This window comes from Balaenoptera physalus, assembly GCF_965194825.1.
Source record: "Balaenoptera physalus genome assembly, chromosome: 11".
NCBI classification, from domain to species: Eukaryota; Metazoa; Chordata; class Mammalia; order Artiodactyla; family Balaenopteridae; genus Balaenoptera; species Balaenoptera physalus.
The window spans coordinates 73,079,105-73,096,369 of record NC_138896.1 but is presented as its reverse complement, the minus strand read 5'-3'; the positions used below and the strand labels follow the sequence as shown (position 1 = coordinate 73,096,369).

General features: G+C 54.0%; 1 protein-coding gene across 7 annotated transcripts in view; it reads left to right on the top strand.

The window, feature by feature from the left end:
- Window positions 1–17,265, top strand: part of CACNA2D2 (calcium voltage-gated channel auxiliary subunit alpha2delta 2) — a 139,107-nt gene that overhangs the window by 24,717 nt on the left and 97,125 nt on the right. For all 7 annotated transcript variants that reach the window (XM_082413115.1, XM_082413117.1, XM_082413114.1 and 4 more), the window contains exon 2: window positions 1,102–1,183. In XM_082413115.1, the coding sequence (XP_082269241.1) occupies window positions 1,102–1,183 (82 nt within the window). The remainder of the gene's footprint in view (window positions 1–1,101; window positions 1,184–17,265) is intronic.

The window sequence follows — 17,265 nt, the reverse complement described above, 5'->3', positions numbered from 1 at the left end:
GCCTTTCAAATGCATTAGGGCAGGGGCTTTGGTCACAGCAGAAAGTGCTTTTGGCAGTGTGGAGAGTGTCTTTCTGGCCGGCAGGCCCTGGCAGGCGCTGGTGTGATTTTGCTCACCTGATTTGTCACTGCCTAAAGTGGGATCACAGGTTAGAACACAGGCCAGCCCTCTCCCCAGACACCATCCCTGTTCATGAGCGCGGGCTGAGAATACAGGACCTGTGACCACCTGTCCATCCTGTCCCCTCACAAAGATCCCTGTGCAGCACCCTTGACCCTCCAGTTCCCGTGTGTTCTTCTCAGACCCTACAAGGTGGCCCCAAATTATCCCCACTTTCTGGCGGAGGATAGTGAGACCCAGATAGGTTAAAACGAGCTCAGCGTGGCACCAGTGCAAGGGAGACCTGCTCAGGCTGGTGGCTCGGGTGAAGGGCTCATGGGGCTTGCCAAACCCCCAGAAAGGTGCGGGATAGTCTGAACTGGACCTGTGGGTAGACAGTTCATGCGGGGCATCTAGTGATGAGCCTCTGTTTACTAGGGTACTAGAAAGGCGGTGGCCGTCTGAGCAGGAAGCTCTCCATGTCCACTGTTTAAATGAGGCCCAGAGGGGCAGGGGCCTGCCCCAGGTTACACAGCGACTTGGTGATGGCAGCAGCTCTCATGTTCCCTCCCCTTGCGCAGGTGCCACCCAGCCTTGGGACAGAAGGCTCTGAGATCCAGCAGATACCAGGCTCACTCACGTCCCCTCCTCCCTGGTATCCTGAGTCCCCATGTTCAGAGCAGCAGCATCAAGGGCTGGCTCTTCACGGTGAAAAATAGTCTCCCTGCAGGCTTCTTGGAGCCGCTGGACTCCCTCAGTGCATTTAAACTATAATCTGCTCCCCTCCCTGGCTGTCCAACAGTACGTGAGGAGAGCCTGGGCCACCGGGTCCAGACTTCAAAGGGAATCAGAGGCACGCTCTGGTTCCCAGCCTCTGTTTCTCTTCTAGTGAAAATTGGGTTCTGAAGGGGCGGCTGCTGCGGGTCACCCCTAGGTGGCCGGGGCGGGGCTGTTCCAGCCCCAGGCGGGTCCTCCTGACACTCCTCTCCTCTCTGCACACAGGATGCAGCACTGGGCCCGGCGCCTGGAGCAGGAGATCGATGGTGTGATGCGGATCTTTGGGGGTGTGCAGCAGCTCCGTGAGGTAAGCCTGGTGCCACTGGCTTTCCCTTTAGGGACCCTCTTCCAGCTGGAAGTGGGGGAAGGGCTTCAGCAATAAGGAGTGAGGAAGGCTTGGTGCAGTTGAGGACCCAGCGTGATGGGACACTGTGGACTCATGGGGGCAGGTGGGGAAACAGCTAGAGAAACAGTGACTCCTTCGGGTCTTGGCCTGCTCTTCCCCAGGTCACAATGTTGAAGTGGTACTTAGTCGGCTCTGATGGGTAGGTGTCGGGCTTTTCAGGAGGGTGAGATCTGTTTTTGAGGCAGCATACGGGGTGGGAGTCCAGGTCCTGGAGGGTCCCGTGGGTGTAGTTGTGCACGGAAGCCAGAGAGACTGTCCTCGCAATGAGTGGGGTGGCCAGGCCGAACAGCCCCAGAGAGCAGTTAGTGCTGCCTGCTCAAGGAGCTGCAGCACGAGACAAGAGGCAAGCGAGTGCTTGGTGAGATGAGGTATTGGGGGTGGGAGGGGTGATTGATTAGGCACGAGCGACCACATTCGTCCTGGGAGATTATGTTAATATTTGAAATAGTGATGTGAAGAGCAGGCCATCCGTCACCCCCAGAAGGCTGCAAAATGTGTCGCTGTCGGGCCACAGGCTCCTGAGCTGTCGCTCTTTACGTGGAAACGCAGAGGCTTGGAGAGCTGAGCTCTTGGAGTGCTTGGGGTGGGGCTCCCAGGTACGTGCTGGACTTTAAGGAGCTCTTACTGGCGGCTTGGGCCAGAAAGTGCAACCTGAACTGTACAGGGGGTTAACGGGGATCTCGTACTGCTGGTGGGCTTGGGAACTGCAGAGTAAGTGGAGTTATTATTGGGGGTCCAGGCCCCCGGCTTGGCGATTAGATACTCCACTGTGTTCCTGTGTCCCTCTTGGTCAGGGCCAGGTCAGCAGAGGTACGTCTGTGGGGCAGCTGCTATGAGGTGGTGTCCTCGGGCCTTTCCCCATGCTTAGCTTGTAGCAGGTACCCAGGAAATGGGGGTGGCAGTGAATGTGTTGACATTGGCTGTGGATGTAGGACCTCTGGCACAGGATGGGGCTGATCAGGGGTGGCTAACGTGGTGGTAACATAGTTAGGAGGGGGAGTCCAGGTGGGGGTCTGCACCATCAACTTGCCGGGGTTCCTTCCGCCCAACCCCAGTGGCCCAGCCTCTCTGAATCTCCCTTCCCTGGTTACTGGGCTTGAATTGCAGTAACCCGCATCGTACTCTCTTCCTGTGAACTTTCAATGACTCAGCCACACTCGGAGGCCAGCAGAGCTTTCCAGAGAAGGCACTGTAGGAAAAGCTGTTCCGGAACAGAAGTCAATTTATGCTCAGGAGTAGCACCCAGCACTTACTAGGTTCTAAGTGGGCACTGCCAAGTGCAGCTGTGTAGGTTAATGAAGAAATGAGAGTTCCCTGGAATGTGTGTAATGTGCCTCTCCAAGCTTCATATTGGGACATAAGATGTACCCCACATAAGGAGTTAACCATGCACTTCCAGTCAAGAATCTTCCGTACTTTCAATCCTCAGCTTAAGGATACTGCTTATTTTATAGTCGTGGGCAACTCAGACGCTAAAAGTTTGCCAGTGGGAAAATAACGTACACATTTCATGCCTGAGACTCAGGTCTGTCTGAACCATAGCTTCCTGGGTGGTGCAGACCAGAGATGCAATCCAGCTCAGCATACCCACTGTGTGCTCCTGGGCAAGTCCTAGACCTGCTCTGATCCTCATTCTTGGTCCATGGCGTGGCCGGGAGGTCTGGCTGGAGGATGAGGTGGTGAGAATGGCAGGGGACAGGCTGACACAGATACACTTCTAGAAATCAAACTTGAATTTCCCTCATTGATCATTTTCATTCCCAGGATATGTTGTTCCCTTCCTTTCTGATGGGAGTTGAGTGATTCCAGACACTTTCATCAATGAGCACATCTTTCCCCGCCCCCACCTTCCCAGTGGTTACCAAAGTCACGCAGCCAGGTACGGCAGAACGGGGGCTTGAACACAGGGCTCCTGACTCCTGTCCCAGGGCGTTGCTTCTCCTCTAGCTAGGCCTTCCCTCTTGGGGTGGGCAGGATGAGCCTGGGAAAGAGGGGAGCTGGGCCAGGTTTGGTGTGGCTATAGTCAGGGAGAGAAGTGCTGACCTGGCGTTCCGGGCTCCTTCTGGCATCCCTCTGCCTATCGACAGCTGCCAGCTCTCCAGTGGCTCTCTGTCCTGCTCCAGTTTTTCTCACCTGCTTCCTTAGCCTCTTGTTTCCCACTGACAGCTCTGGGGCTGCTTCTTGGCACAGGACACCCCTGTGAGGTGGGCGGCCAGGGAGCAGGTGAAGAGTTCTAGAGGAAAAGGGCAACCCTGTGAGAGCAGGAGGGAGCCAACCGGCCCCTCTTCCCCAAAACCCCTGGCACCCCTGACTAAGCCACCAGGGCTCTCCTTCAAGTGCATATGAGAGGGCCCATGTGGCCAGCGCATGCCCTGAGAGCCAGACTCTGAGAGTCAGGAGGATGCTTGCATCGAAGCCCTGACCCAGCTGCGATGCTCCGTGGACCCTGGTACCACTTCTGCCAAGCTTATGGCCTAAGTCCCCATTGGGGCCGCCCCTCTCCATGCTTCCTCGAGGTGCCCCCAAACACCTTGCCACTGGGGTGATCCTTGGCTTTCTTCCCCAACATGGTTGCCCTCTCCACCGGCCCCAGTCCTAGAGGCAGCCCGACCCCCAGAAGCTGGGTGCCATAGAGCTGCAAGAGTTCAGAAACTGCAGACGGTGGTATTTAGGAGCATTTTCCTTGTCTTGGCACTTTCCTCCTCCCGACCTCACCACAACCCCATGGGGGCGTGGTTGGGTGCATACTGTGGCCCATTTACAGGCTGGGTACCATGGCACACCTTGGTGGAGTGTGGGGGCTGTCTGCAAAGACCCTGTCACATTTCCTCATCTAACCCCAGAGCACCCACTGTGGCCTGGTGCTCCTGAGCCGTGCCCCACCGGGTAAACCCAGCCCCACCTCCCCGCCAGCCCTGGCTTACTCCTGCCGTGAACAGGCCACAGAAGTGTGGGCCCTACTGCAGTCTGCCCCCTCCAGGGCCCCTAGAAGCTGAGCAAGGTCTCCTGAGCCCCTTTCCTACCCTCCCCCATCAGCACCATATTGTCATCCTTTGGGGGGATAGCAGAGAGCATATGCTTGGGCTCTGAGCTCATTCACATAATGAGGCTGATCAGGATGAATAATTCATCAGGTGCCTGGGGGTGCACGGGGGACCATGTGGAGACGGCCTGTCTCCCCACTCTGAAGCCCGGGTCACTCTGATGGGTACAGCCAGGGACCTATCCCCTTCTGACTGGGTGTCCAGGGTAGAAAGGGAACAACTCTGGGGACCTTGTGGGAAAGCAAAGCAAGACAGATTATAGTCAGACAGGAGGAAGAACCAGTGGCTCATCAGGTGTACCAGCCCTGGGACGGATTCCTGATTTGGGTGAGACACCTTCCGTGGAGGGTCTCTACAGAAGGAAGTGAGAAGATCCTCTGTCTGGGGTGGGGGTCAGGGGTGAGGAAAGTCTGTCTGGCTAGAGCTGGTATGGGAGCGGAGACCTGGGATAGTCATGTCTGTGGACTACAGGCCATCCTCTGGGGAAGCTCAATCCAAGTCTGGACCTGTGGGAGCATTTCTCAGTCCACATCAACCCCCACACGTGTCTCAGGGCAGAAGTGGCGCAGAGCCCTGCCTACGTCCCTGGCTGCTTCCGCCCCCATGACGGCCTTAGCCCGGCTGTATGCTGCTAGTCACTCATGGGGAAACCGAGGTGTGGTTGACTGTCTTTACCCGCCAGTCCCATCCTGGAGCCCTGACTTGCTAGCCCTGGGTAGTGGTGGGGTTGGTGAGAAATATCAAGGCAGAGGTGCAGGCCTGGTGCGGCCCCTCCCCTGGACTGCTGAGCTGCATCCACAGAGAGCAAGACCCCAGGGCTCAGAGATCCCTGACCCCAAGTCTCCTGCTCCCCTCCCCACGGCTGTGCTTCTCTGGACAGTCATGGTGAATCAGACAAATGCTGTTCATGTGTCCCCACTTCTGTGGGTAGCCAGAAATGGGATTTTTGAACCAGTGACGGCACCATAGTCCTAGCCCATCTTGTCTGCCCCTGGCCATCCCCACACCGAGTCTGCTCAGTGCTCCCTGGGAATGTGTAATTAATATTTGCAGAGTGCCACATCTGGAGCTGGCTCCAGGCAAGGACCAAAGTCTGGCCGCATTGAGGACCCCTTTCCTGAAGGGCTCAGGGAGGCAGGAACAGGGCCCTCTGCAGGTGCCCTTGAAACAGGCTTCTCCCAGGACTTCCCTGGTGATGCAGTGGATAAGACTCCACGCTCCCCCTGCAGGGGGCCCAGGTTCGATCCCTGGTGAGGGAACTAGATCCCACATGCATGCCACAACTAAGGAGCTTGCCTGCCGTAACTAAGACCCGGTGCAACCAAATAAATAAAAAAATACAGGCTTCTCCCTGTTCCTCCACTCCCACCCCCCGCTGGTACCGCCAATTCCTGAAACACATGCGCCGTCACACACTGGCTCAGGGGGTGCTGGCCGAGGCTGTGTTTGGCACCCCTTTGGGGTAAGGGGTCCTCTCTGGGCATCTCAGGTGGGATCAGCAATGTCCAGGAGTGCCAGGGAAGCTCAGAACGCTAGAGGGGCGGCAGAAGAGGATGAAGGAAGCTGGGGTGGGGGAAGGTGCCAGGGGACAGAAGCAGCCCTGAGAGGGCCAGAATGGGGAGTTCAAGTGGTTGTGACCCCCAGACCTACAGTTGGTCCTTCTATCAAAGCACTGTGGTTCACATGTGCCCCAAGAGGCAGTCCATTTTGGCCAGGTGGACCCGCACTCACGCAGGACATGCACGGTTGTCCCAGCTAATGTGCTCAGTCCAGAGAGCGGTGGTGAGGGAGACCCACCCAGGCCCATCACACTCCCTCCCCAGGGTTACTGTAGCCTCCGAACCATCATCCTAGGGGCTCTGCTCCTTGTGCAGCACCCCCCTCCTCCAGCCACCTCCCGCTGAGGCCCAGCGGCACCCTGCTCTCTCCTAGTGTAGATGATTGGGGTGTGGGGTGCGTGAAGGGGGGTGGGTGGGCGGGGCGCGGGTGTGAAGTATGCCGCTGGGTAGGGATTGCTGCCGCTCGCCTCTCTAAAAACCCACATATATTATTCTTTAATGGAAAGTTAATTGTCTTATTATTCCCTCCATATGGTCCTCTTGCTCAGCACCCAGCAGGGATGCATGGGACTGAGGGGGGGCTCCTGGGAGGGCGTCTGAAACGTGGTGAGGCTGCCACGTGAGCATAATTGGATATACTGAGGCAGAGCCATTGGAGCCTGGCGGAAGCCCTTCCTGGACCCCCTCTTTGTCCCCCTAGCCCAGCCTGCTCCTCACCTCTTTCCTTCCCACGTCCTGCCCTGGGGGTGGCCTCTTCTGGCACCGCCTCCCCACTGTGAGTTCTGGGAATGCTCTCTCCCGAGCCCTGTGCGGGGAGATGGAGGGTGGTTGTTGCCCTCCTGCTTGCCCCTCCCCGCACATACTCCGTTGTTGCCTGAAGCAGAAAATTCCATTTTTGAGAAGCTTTTCAAAAGCCAATTCGTCTGTGGCAGGAGCTCCTGCCTGACGGCCAGCTGACTGGCTTTGGTCTCCTGCACCTCTTCTACATGTACCCCACCAGAGAGGGGGCACGGGGAGGTCAATGTTGGGAGGAGGGCTGCCCCAAGACACCTGGCCCAGGGGCCCTGGCTCATGTTGGCCATGCCTTCCATGGGCACCATCTGCCTGGAGCCACCCCCAAGCTGATGGCTCCTCTGGGGCTGCTAAGCTGAGCCAGTAGTTGTGCCCTTCTCAGCCCCTGCCCCTCCCAAGGCCTCTCCTCCTCCTCCCCAGAGTGTGAGGGTGTGAGGTCAGAAGAGCCTCACAGCAGGTGGGGGATACAGTGACAGGAAGGTCCCCAGAGGGGCATGCCTGGGTGGTCGCATCTCTGGCTAACTCAGAACCCCTTGCTCCTGGAGTCTTGCAGGGGAAGACAGGGGCAGGGAGCCCTGCTAGGAGGCTTCAGGGTTCTGGGACAGCCTCAGCAAAGAGCTGTTGCCCAGGTTCCTGTGGAGGTTGTGGGTGTGGAGGGAACAGGTCTATGGGAGAGGCATCTCTGCGTGGGATCAGCAGACCCATGCCTGGTGATACAGGCACGGGAGAAGGGCCAGCAGCTTCTGTCTTGTGCCAAGAGGTCACCGTGGGGCCACATCTGAGGTTAGCTCCCAGAGGACAGAGAATGGCTCAGGGCAGGAGAGAAGAGCTGTGTCTTCTGAGCTGCTACAGCTGGTAGGTGGCAGAACTAGAATTTGAACCTGGAGCCTGTGCCGTGGGCCACACTGAACGGTGGGTGGTGGAGGAAAGACTGAAGTGGGGAGCAATGGCAGGGCTGGGCCTCCCCGTACCGTGGGACCTGGCACATGCTGTCCTGCCTCTCTGAGCCTTGGTTCCCCCATCTGTGACATGGGGATCCGAGCCCCTGTCCTCAAGGGAGCAGGGGCAAGGAAGGGCTGCAGACAGAGCCCTGCAAATGTGGGGGTGCTTTTGTGACCCCCTCCACTATCAGTTGCCTGCCCTTCCAGGAGTTAGTTACAGTTTTAGACAGTTCAGGTGCCCAAAGTGTCACCTTTGCTTGTTGAAGCCCAGGAATTTGGAAATTGGTTTCCTCTTCCCTGCCCTCTTAGTCCTGTTTAGGCTGCTATAACAGAATACCATAAACTGGGTGACTTATAAACAACAGAAACTTCTCATGTTTCTAGAGGCTGGGAAGTTCAAGATCCAGGCATCAACAGATTTGGTGTTTGGTGAAAGCCCACTTGCTGGCAGCTGTCTTCTCACTGTGTCCACTCGTGGTGGAAGGGGTGAAGGATCTCTCTGGGGTCTCCTTCATAAGGCACTAATCCCATTCACAAGGGCTCTACCCTTATGACCTAATCACCTCCCAAGGGGCCCACCTCTAAATACTATCACAATGGGGATTGGGTTTCAACATATGAATTTGGGGGGGAGACACAAACATTCAATCTGTAGTACCTTCTGACCATGACATCTTTGGGGGACCTTACTGGGAGAGGCACAAAGGCCACCAGAGCTTGAAGAAACAGGGCCTATGGGCCACGAAAGGGAAACAGCTGCAGAGGCATCCCCTGGGGAGGAAGCGGGTGGAGGTGAAGGGAAGGGCATCTCTGCCCCTCAATCCTTCCATCTTGGGAATCTGGGCTGTTTGTCCAACTTTCCTAAGGCAAGGCCCACCTCCCATGGCAAGAGTTCTGATAAACACCTTGGCTCTCTTCTGGGGTCCCCAGGGAGGCTGACCTTGCAGCAGAACAGCTGGGGGTCAGCTCCGATGGGGACCAAGTGCTTGCAGATTGTTGAGGAGAGGCCAGAGTATGCTTCCTTCTCCCCTGGCCTCTGCATCCACCTCTGGAGAGTGATGGAGCTGCATGTCCAGAGCCGGAGGCTCAACTGGATAATCAAGGGTGGGAGATGGGGGATGGAGTAGAGGACCGAATGGGTTTCCATGCTGGGCCCCCGGGGATGGCTGACCCCATCTGCATTCCTCCGCCCTCCTACACCCCCATCCATGGCTGGATCAGTGGCAGCCACGGGGACACTTGCCTGAGATCCGTGGAGCCCCAAGCATTTGGCAGAGGCAGAGAAGTAATTGGTTCTGACAAACCACAGCCGGCCCCAGGGGCAACATGAGCAGCATTTACCATGACCAGGCAGGAGATGGAGGCTCAGCCTGGCCTCCCTCCGCCTTCTCTGAGCATGGCTCCCCTCTCCTTGTGAGTGGAGATCTGGTGTTTGGAGAAGGTTACAGAGCCCCAAACTCCCCATCTTTCCTATACCTCTCTCTCAGTGCTGGGAGCTGGCTGGCTGGAGGTGGGGGGTAGGGGGGACAAGGACAGGGGGTAGATCCTGGGCAGACTCGTCAGGCCCCCTCCCCATCCATCCTTGGGTTCCCATGAATCAGGGAACCAAGTGACTGACCCTAGGACTTTTTCGCCCTAGCCTCAGGATGCAGAGTCAGGGGCTGGGCCCCCACCTGAAAGGATGTGCAGTCTGGGTGGAGGAACGGGCTGTGCACACACACAGGGTGCACATATACATACATGCCTGCAGTGTACAAACATACATATATGTGGACCACAAGGTTTGGCATGGAGTAGGTGCTCAGCTAGTAACTCTTCAGTGGATGGATTAGCAAAGGGGGAGGCATCTGAGGACTGAGAAGGGAGGGACTGAGGGTCTAAACCATCCCACAGAACAGTGGGAACCATCCAGACCACCTAGGGGAACTGAGGCCCAGTGCATCAAAAAGGTAGAGCTTCGGTGCCAGATGCCCTGAGAGAGGTAAACTTGCATAGGGTCTGCCAGGCTTGGCCCACGTAGAGGGTCTCTGACTGCTCTTTGTGAGGGAATGGAGGGTGCGGGGGCTGGGGGGGAGGGCCCAGAAGAAGAGCTGGCTGCACAGTGTGCTGGCACTCAGATGTCAGGCTGGGGTGAGGGAGGCTGGGCTGTTCCCGGAGTGACTCAAAGGCCTGGCCAAGGTGTGTGGCCTGGGCAGGAGGAGCCTTTAGGCCTCCAGCCATCCATGTGTCCTCCCCGCCCCCCCACTAGCCTTCTCAGCTTCTTCCTCCTACTCCACTTGCCTCTCTCCTCACTCATCCCCCTTCCCTCCAGGCCTCTCCCCAGTTTTAAACCCAGCCCACAGCTCCCTCCCCATGGAAGCCCTCCAGATCAGTGCTGAGGCCAGTGGGGTCCCATGCTCCCCTCTCCCTTCTGCTTTTGCATCCTTCGGGTACACATAGGAGGCAGGAGATGCCAGGGACCTCTGGTGGGCCCAGTTCAGTCTTCCCATCATATGGGGTAGGGAGACCATGACCAGAAGGGCAGGCTCATGCCGGGGCCTCGCAGGAGTCCACCTGAACACAGGCAGTCAGACCTAGAAGGCAGCTAGCCCCTGGTGATTATTGGTGCCATGACTCACTGGGAGACACAGTCTCTGACCTGCAGAGGCTTTGTGAGGTGGGATGTGGCTGGTCAGGTGTGGAAGAGAGACGAGAGAAGTGTGATGCTGCGTGTGGGAATGTATGTGCACATGTAGACGAGAACACGTGAACCTGTGTGTGTGCATGTGCTGTCAGCGGGAGCGGGAGCAGGTGAGGTTTGTGTGTCTGTGGAAGGGAGTGACTGTGCCCGCATGAAATGCTGCATGTAGGGGCATGACCAGGCACGCATGTTTATGTGTGTGTGTGAGAACGTGTGATCCCACATGAGTGTGTGCTTTGTGGGATGTGTGACCAGGCAAGCATGTACGTGTGTGTGTATGTGGTGAGTGCAGAGTTCTGCATGCTCTGTGTGCAGGTGTGAGCAGGCACACTTACAGGCCAGGGTGGGACTGCGAGGAGGCAGGTGCCGCAAGCTCTGTCACCCGAGCAGGCGAGAACTATTTAACCGATTAATTAGTGAAGCCGAGAAATCTCAGTTGTGGGTGAGGAGCTCACACACACACACACACACGCCATGTCCCCATGCACAGTGCACATTCCCCCAAGTCGCTCTGCCTGACACTGTGCTCAGCAGCCCTGCAGGGGGGCAAGGTGCCAGTCGCTTGTGGATCTGTGTCCTCACACCCCTGTGCATCCGTGCCCTGGGCTGCTGGACCAAGCGACCCCTATGGAGAGCACAGCTTTGTGCAATCCGTCCGTCCTCAGTGCCCCCAGTCAGTGGTGAGGCCGCCCAGACTTTGCCCCGTTTCACAGATGAGAGAGCTGTGGCTGGTAAGGGGCACTGGGCAGGAGCCTCATTTCCAGGTTCTGGGCCTCCTGGTAAGGGGGAGCAACCCTTTCTGCCCTGGGCTAGGGTCCACTGAAGTGCTACCTTCATCGGGTTAGGGGGAAGAGTATGGGTGCCTGTAGCCTTAGAGCTGAGCTGGAGTCCACGGGGAGCTTCCTACAGCTCAGGACAGGCCACTCCTACCTGCAACCCCCAGGTGCCTTGTCACCAGCCAGCTTCCTCCACATGCCCTGCAGGCAAGCACAGGGGCTTCATCCCTCCCACCCCACAGCCTGCTGACTGCCTTCTCTCTCCTGTCCCTAGAAAGGGAGAGCCCTATGCTCCCCAGCTCCCCCAGCCCCGTGTGCCTCCCCATCAGCATGATTGTAGCTGCCTCTTTTCTGAATCTTCCATTCGAGCGCAGCTCCTGGGGCACCGATGGGGTTTGTCGGGCTTGTTTTTTTTTTTAATTTTTAAAAAATTAATCAATTTATTAATTAATTAATTTATTTTTGGCTGCATTGGGTCTTCGTTGCTGCACACGGGCTTTCTCTAGTTGCGGCGAGCAGGGGACACTCTTCGTTGCGGTGAGCAGGTTTCTCATTGTAGTGGCTTCTCTTGTTGTGGAGCATGGGCTCTAGGCGCACGGGCTTCAGCTGTCGGGCTTGGTCCTGAGGCCCAGAGTCTCACTTGATGCTGACTCTTGGCAGGCAGGCCTGCCACCCCCTCCTGCTGCCCCTCGCAGACCCCAGGGGCCTACTGCTGTTTGCCTTGTCGTGCAGGAGACCTGGAAGCCGGGTCAAGTAGCGGCCAGTTGCCTCCTGATCAGGTATTGACAGAGGAGCCTTCCTTATGCTCCATTACAGACATGGAATAAATTGGTGTGCCGTGAATTTATTCTTAAAGGGACTTTCACACTGGGGAAAACTTTTTATAAGAACATTTATATAAAAAGCAATTACCGTGCCAATAATTTTTATGTATTTTCCCCCTTCCCTCGCCGCCTTTGCGTTTGAACGTGACCGCCTCCCGGGCAGCTGCAGCTTGGCTCCCTGGCCTCCTGGCTATAGCCTACCGCCTGCTGGAGCGCCTCCTCCTCCCGGAAGGCTGCGGATGCAGGTCCGGCCCGGCACGGGTGCGGGCTCTGGGAGCACGGCTGGGTGGAGTTATGTTCAGAACTCAGGTGCTTTCGAAATTTTCTCCCTCTTGCATCTCTGTCCTGAGGTTGCTCTGTTTCCAGGGCTGGCATGGCCCTTCCAGGCCCCTCTTGGCAGCAGCCAAGCACTTCAAGGCACCTACTTCCCGGCAGCCTCAGGGCCCTGTTCCATGAGGGAGGAAGTGGTGGTGTGGGAGCAGGTATTTTCCCTCCCAAGGAGCCACTAACGGGCACCCTGCTTCCGCAGCCATTATTGCTCTCACACTCGATGCATTATGTAAATTGTCTCCGTTGCTAAGTGGTGGAGGAGCTGCTCAGGGAGAACAGAGGTCTGGAGCCTTCTGGGGAAAGGCAGGAGACTGGCCCTGAAAACTCACTGATCCGTGTCAGGGAGGGTCTGGCAGCCTCCCAGCTTAGACTAGGCCCCCTGGGGCTTGCACTGTCTCCGCCCCAGAGCACAGCTTGGTGAGGGTGGTGGCTGCACCCCACGGCAGACTGGAGGCCGGGTGGGCTCCCTCATTGGACAGGGACGTCAGATTGGACCTTTGCCTCGCTCCTCAGATGGGCTCCCGGGGTAGGACACGTGCCCCTCTGCTGCCCAGGGAGGCGTGCTTCTCCCACCTGCACGAGTTTCAGCAGCAGCATATTTGCCCACAGAGCCTCCTCAGAAACCCTTGGCAGAGCTGGAAATGTTATGTCGATCTGTGGGACTGGGTGACCCACTCCTCGCCTCCTGGAGACCCTGGGGCTCCTTCTGCAGTGAACGCCCAGTGAACTCGGGATACAAAAGGGTGAATTTTGGAGCAGCACCACACGCTAGGGCGCCAGCAAATTCTTGGGTCCCCAAGGGTCTGAGATCTCAGTGAGGAATATAGGGGCATGAAGGTTCCTGGGCCTGGGCAAGGCCTCAGTGATGGACAGGGTTCTCCCGGGTACTCACCTGGCTTTCCACCTTCCCTTTTGAGACACAAGATCTGTTGCGGGCCCCAGCCCACCAAGAGAGCCAAACACTCTGGGCTTCTTCCAGACTGAGCTGGACTCTCATCTGAGCTTGTACTTTGCATGAGGCTGGTGGGTGCAGACTTCACACTTGTCATCCCCCTCCCTGGGACTGAGGGGCCCCTGGGGCAGGATGTTTGTTCAGTGCAAGGGGGCCACTGGAAGGAATCACAGATTTGTGTGTTTCCTGGAAAATTTGGGATTCCAGGGAGGGTGTGAGGTTGGCAAAGACATTGGTAGCCCACCCAGCCCACTTCTCAGGTAGTACTTTCTCTCTCCACCCCTCCCCAGGCATGGCTGTCTGTGGCTCTGGATGAGACGGACCACATGACCCCGGCATAGGCTTCAGCAGAGGTTGATGCAAAGGGAGTGAGTGCTTCCATGGCCTCACAGATGTTGTGGAAGACTCTGAGCTTCCTCCTCCCTACCCAGCACGGTCCCTCACTGTCCCCAGGATGATTGGCATTCTCTCCCAGACCCCTGTGGTTTGCTGGCCCTCAACTTGCTTTCTGATTGCCACCAACTTTGGGGAAATGGAGGAGTGGGGGCGAGGGGTCATCAATGCCAAATTGGAGTTTTAGTCTAAGGACCCTGGTTTGTGTACTCCGCTGATGAGGGAATTGAAACACTGAACTGTCTTCATTGGTGGTAAGAGTTAACAGAGGTGATGACAGTGCTGTCAACAGGGCATAATGTCAGCTGCTGCCCTTTGGGGGTCCCTGTCTGCAGGCCAGAGGCTGGAGTCAAAGCAGTCAGTCTCCTGTCCCTGACTCCTCTGTCTCCATTATTTTCCCCTCTCTCTCCCTCCCTCCCATCCTTCTCCCCCTCACCAATTCTTTTCTTCCTTTCTTATGTTTTATTTCCTTTTTCTCACATTTCTAGATGGATTTTTAAAGTCAGGGTTTGTAAATCAGCATCACACTCATACATAGTGAAAAGTCATAGTTTTACCAGGCGTGTTGTGTTAGGAGCACAGCAGCCCCCTCCTCTCCACCTCCAACTCCCCAGAGGCTGTCACTTTCTAATCTCAGAGCTCCATACCTCTAAATGACATACTTATGTCGCTACTTCATGATTGTTCAGTTTTAGGCATTATCCATGGACATCCACTGGGGAGTGGAGGACATAGCTCTCCTCCACCACCACCACCCCCCCGCCAGTGTCATATTGTGATATGGCAGGTCAGGACTCAGTGTTAACATTGTCCTGATGGGGCAAATGCTGTTCAGAACTGTGTGACTCGTAATGCACACTTTGGGGTACAATTTTTACATTTTTTTCCTGCAGGTGACAACTGTCTGGTATTTGTTTGTTTGCTTAGTTTTCTGTGAACCTTTACTAATTCTTCCCCAAACTCCCTGCCCTTCTATCTGACCTCTTCTCATACATGCACGTGTATCTGGGGTTCTGGGTCACTGCCCAGAGAAGTCTTGTCTGGAGCCTCCTGACTTGTGCCTGTGAACAGAGCCTGCGGCTCGGACATGTGCCAGGGATTTCCTTCACCTCTCTTCTGAGTTGGAGTCCCTCTTTCTGCATACTGTAGACTCCTCTTCCTTGGTTTCTGATTTTCTCCCTTGGTGCGTAGAGAACATTTTCAATTAGCATCATGAGCAAAGGTACATGGGAGCCAGACTTCTGGACTTTCATGTCTCAGAAAGCCCGCCCTCTCCCCCACACCTGGCAGAGATTTTAGGTGAGTGTGGAAGTCCAGGGTGGAAACCATTTGCCTCAGAATTTCTAAGGCAGCACTCCATTCCTTCCAGCTTCCTGAGTTGCTATGCAAAGGTCCAGTATGGTTCGGATTCCCAATCCATTGTGTGACCTGATTTTTATCTCTAGAAACTTGCAAATTTTTTCCCTGTGCCAAGTGTTCAGAAATTCTACCCTGATATACCTCGGTGGGGTTTATTATCATTCCTTACCATTTAGTGGACATTTTCAAACTAGATTCTTGTGTCCTTCAGTTCTGGGAGGTTTTCCTGAATGATTTCTTTGACTATTTCCTCCCTTCCCTTTTCTCTGTTCTCTTTCTAGAACCGTTAACTCAGATCCTTTTCTTTTTTTCTGTTTTCTCTCCAATTTTCCATCTGTGTGTCTTTTTATCAGATTTCTCAATTTTATCTTCCAGCCTTTCTGTAATGTTTTACATTTTATTACCATAGTTTTAATTTTCAGGATCTCTTCTTAGTCCTTTTAAAAAATAATATCTTGCTCATATTTCATTGATGCCATTGATTCTGTCAGCTCTGTGAGGATGATAGCTTAAAAAAACTTTTTATCTTGAAATAACTTTAGATTTACAGAGAGGTTGCCAAAATAGTACAGAAATTCCCTAACCCTTCACCCAGTTTCCTTTAAAGTTATCATCTTGCATAACCACAGTACAAATATCAATGAAGAAATTAACATTGGTACATTAATACTAACCAAAGTGAAAACTGGATTTGGATTTCACCAGTTTTTGCACTAGCCTCCTTTTTCTATACCATGATCCAATCCAGAATCCCACATTGCTTTTAGTTGTCATGTGTCCTTAATCTCCTCCAATCTCTGGCAGTTTCTATGTCTTTCCTTGTCTTTCATGACCTTGATACTTTTTAAAAGTCCTGGTCAGTTATTTTGTTTACTGTCCCTCAATTTGTGTTTGTCTAATGTTTTCCTATGATTTGACTGAGGTTATGCATTTTTAGGAAGTACACCATAGAAAATAATGTGTCCTTCTTAGTGCATCATATCAGGGAGAACATAATGTCAGTATATCTTATTATTGGTGATGTTAACTTTGATCATTTGGTTAAGCTGGTATCTGCTTGGTTCTCCTCTTCCCTTTGTAATCAGTACATCTCTTGGGGGAAACTTTGAGACTATGCAAATATCCCATTTCTCTCAAACCTTTGCCCATTAATTTTAGCATCCACTGGTAGATCGTGCCTGCAGCAATTATTACTGCAGTGTTCTCATGGTACTTTTCTATTTCTCTCATTCCTTCTACATTTATTAATTGGCATTCTTCTGTAAGGAAGAACTGTCCCTTCTCGCCTATTTATTTATTTATTTGATTATTTATTTATGTCAGTTTGGACTCATGAATACTTATTCTATGGGTGGTAATTCAATATTATAATTTTCTTGCCCAAATTATTCTAGCTTTGGCATTGGGAGCTCTTCCAGGTTGGCTGCTGTGCCCTTTTGACATGCCCCTGTCCTTATTTGATCACTTCCTTACTTTTTGTTACCACAAGATCTTCAGCTCATCTTGTATTTTCCCTGGAATCAGCCACTTCTCAAGGAGTTCTGGTTCCATTTATTGGTGAATGGCATTTAGAAATCAAGATCTGGGTGCTGAGTGTGCTCATTGCTAGTGGGATGTCACTGCTTCTAGACTCTCTCACAAGAACTAGGAAATATGTATATGTATAGCCCATGTATACACACATATCTATAATTACATCTTTATCTGTCTATCTGTATATACATTTACAACAGTGAGTCTATACTGAAACCTCGGACTCTACTCCAGCACAAAAGGGTTCATCGATGTCTTCCTCCATTCCTTTCTGGTGACTACTTTCTCCAACAGTGAGAAATCCAGTTCTCATTATCTGCAGTATATTTATTTCTTCAACCCTTGTATACACAATTTATAGCATTTTTTTTACACTTCCATCTCCCCATGTAGCCCAGGTTCCTTCAGGTTTTGTTTGTTTCTTTTGGTCTCTGACTTCTTTGTGCCTGTCTGCCCCCAGTATCTGGGCTTCCAAATGGTCTGCTCATATTTAAGCAGACAGAGAAGATAACGTGATAGGAGCTGAGGAGTGGGATTAACAACCCTCTGGACCTCAAGTCAAAACGCCACCAAAGTGCAGAGCACGGAGGTGGAGGTGGAACTCTAGGCATGGTGGGGGGAACCTTGGGGTTCATTGTGGGTACTCTGGCCATATTGCCCTCCTCAGCTGCAGGTTCCCCAGAGAAGTTTCTCTCAGTATCCTATTTGGGGTTTCAGGGCTTAGTCTTTGGAGTTCCCCAACATTTTTTAAATATCTTTATTGGAGTATAATTGCTTTACAATGTTGTGTTAGTTTCTGC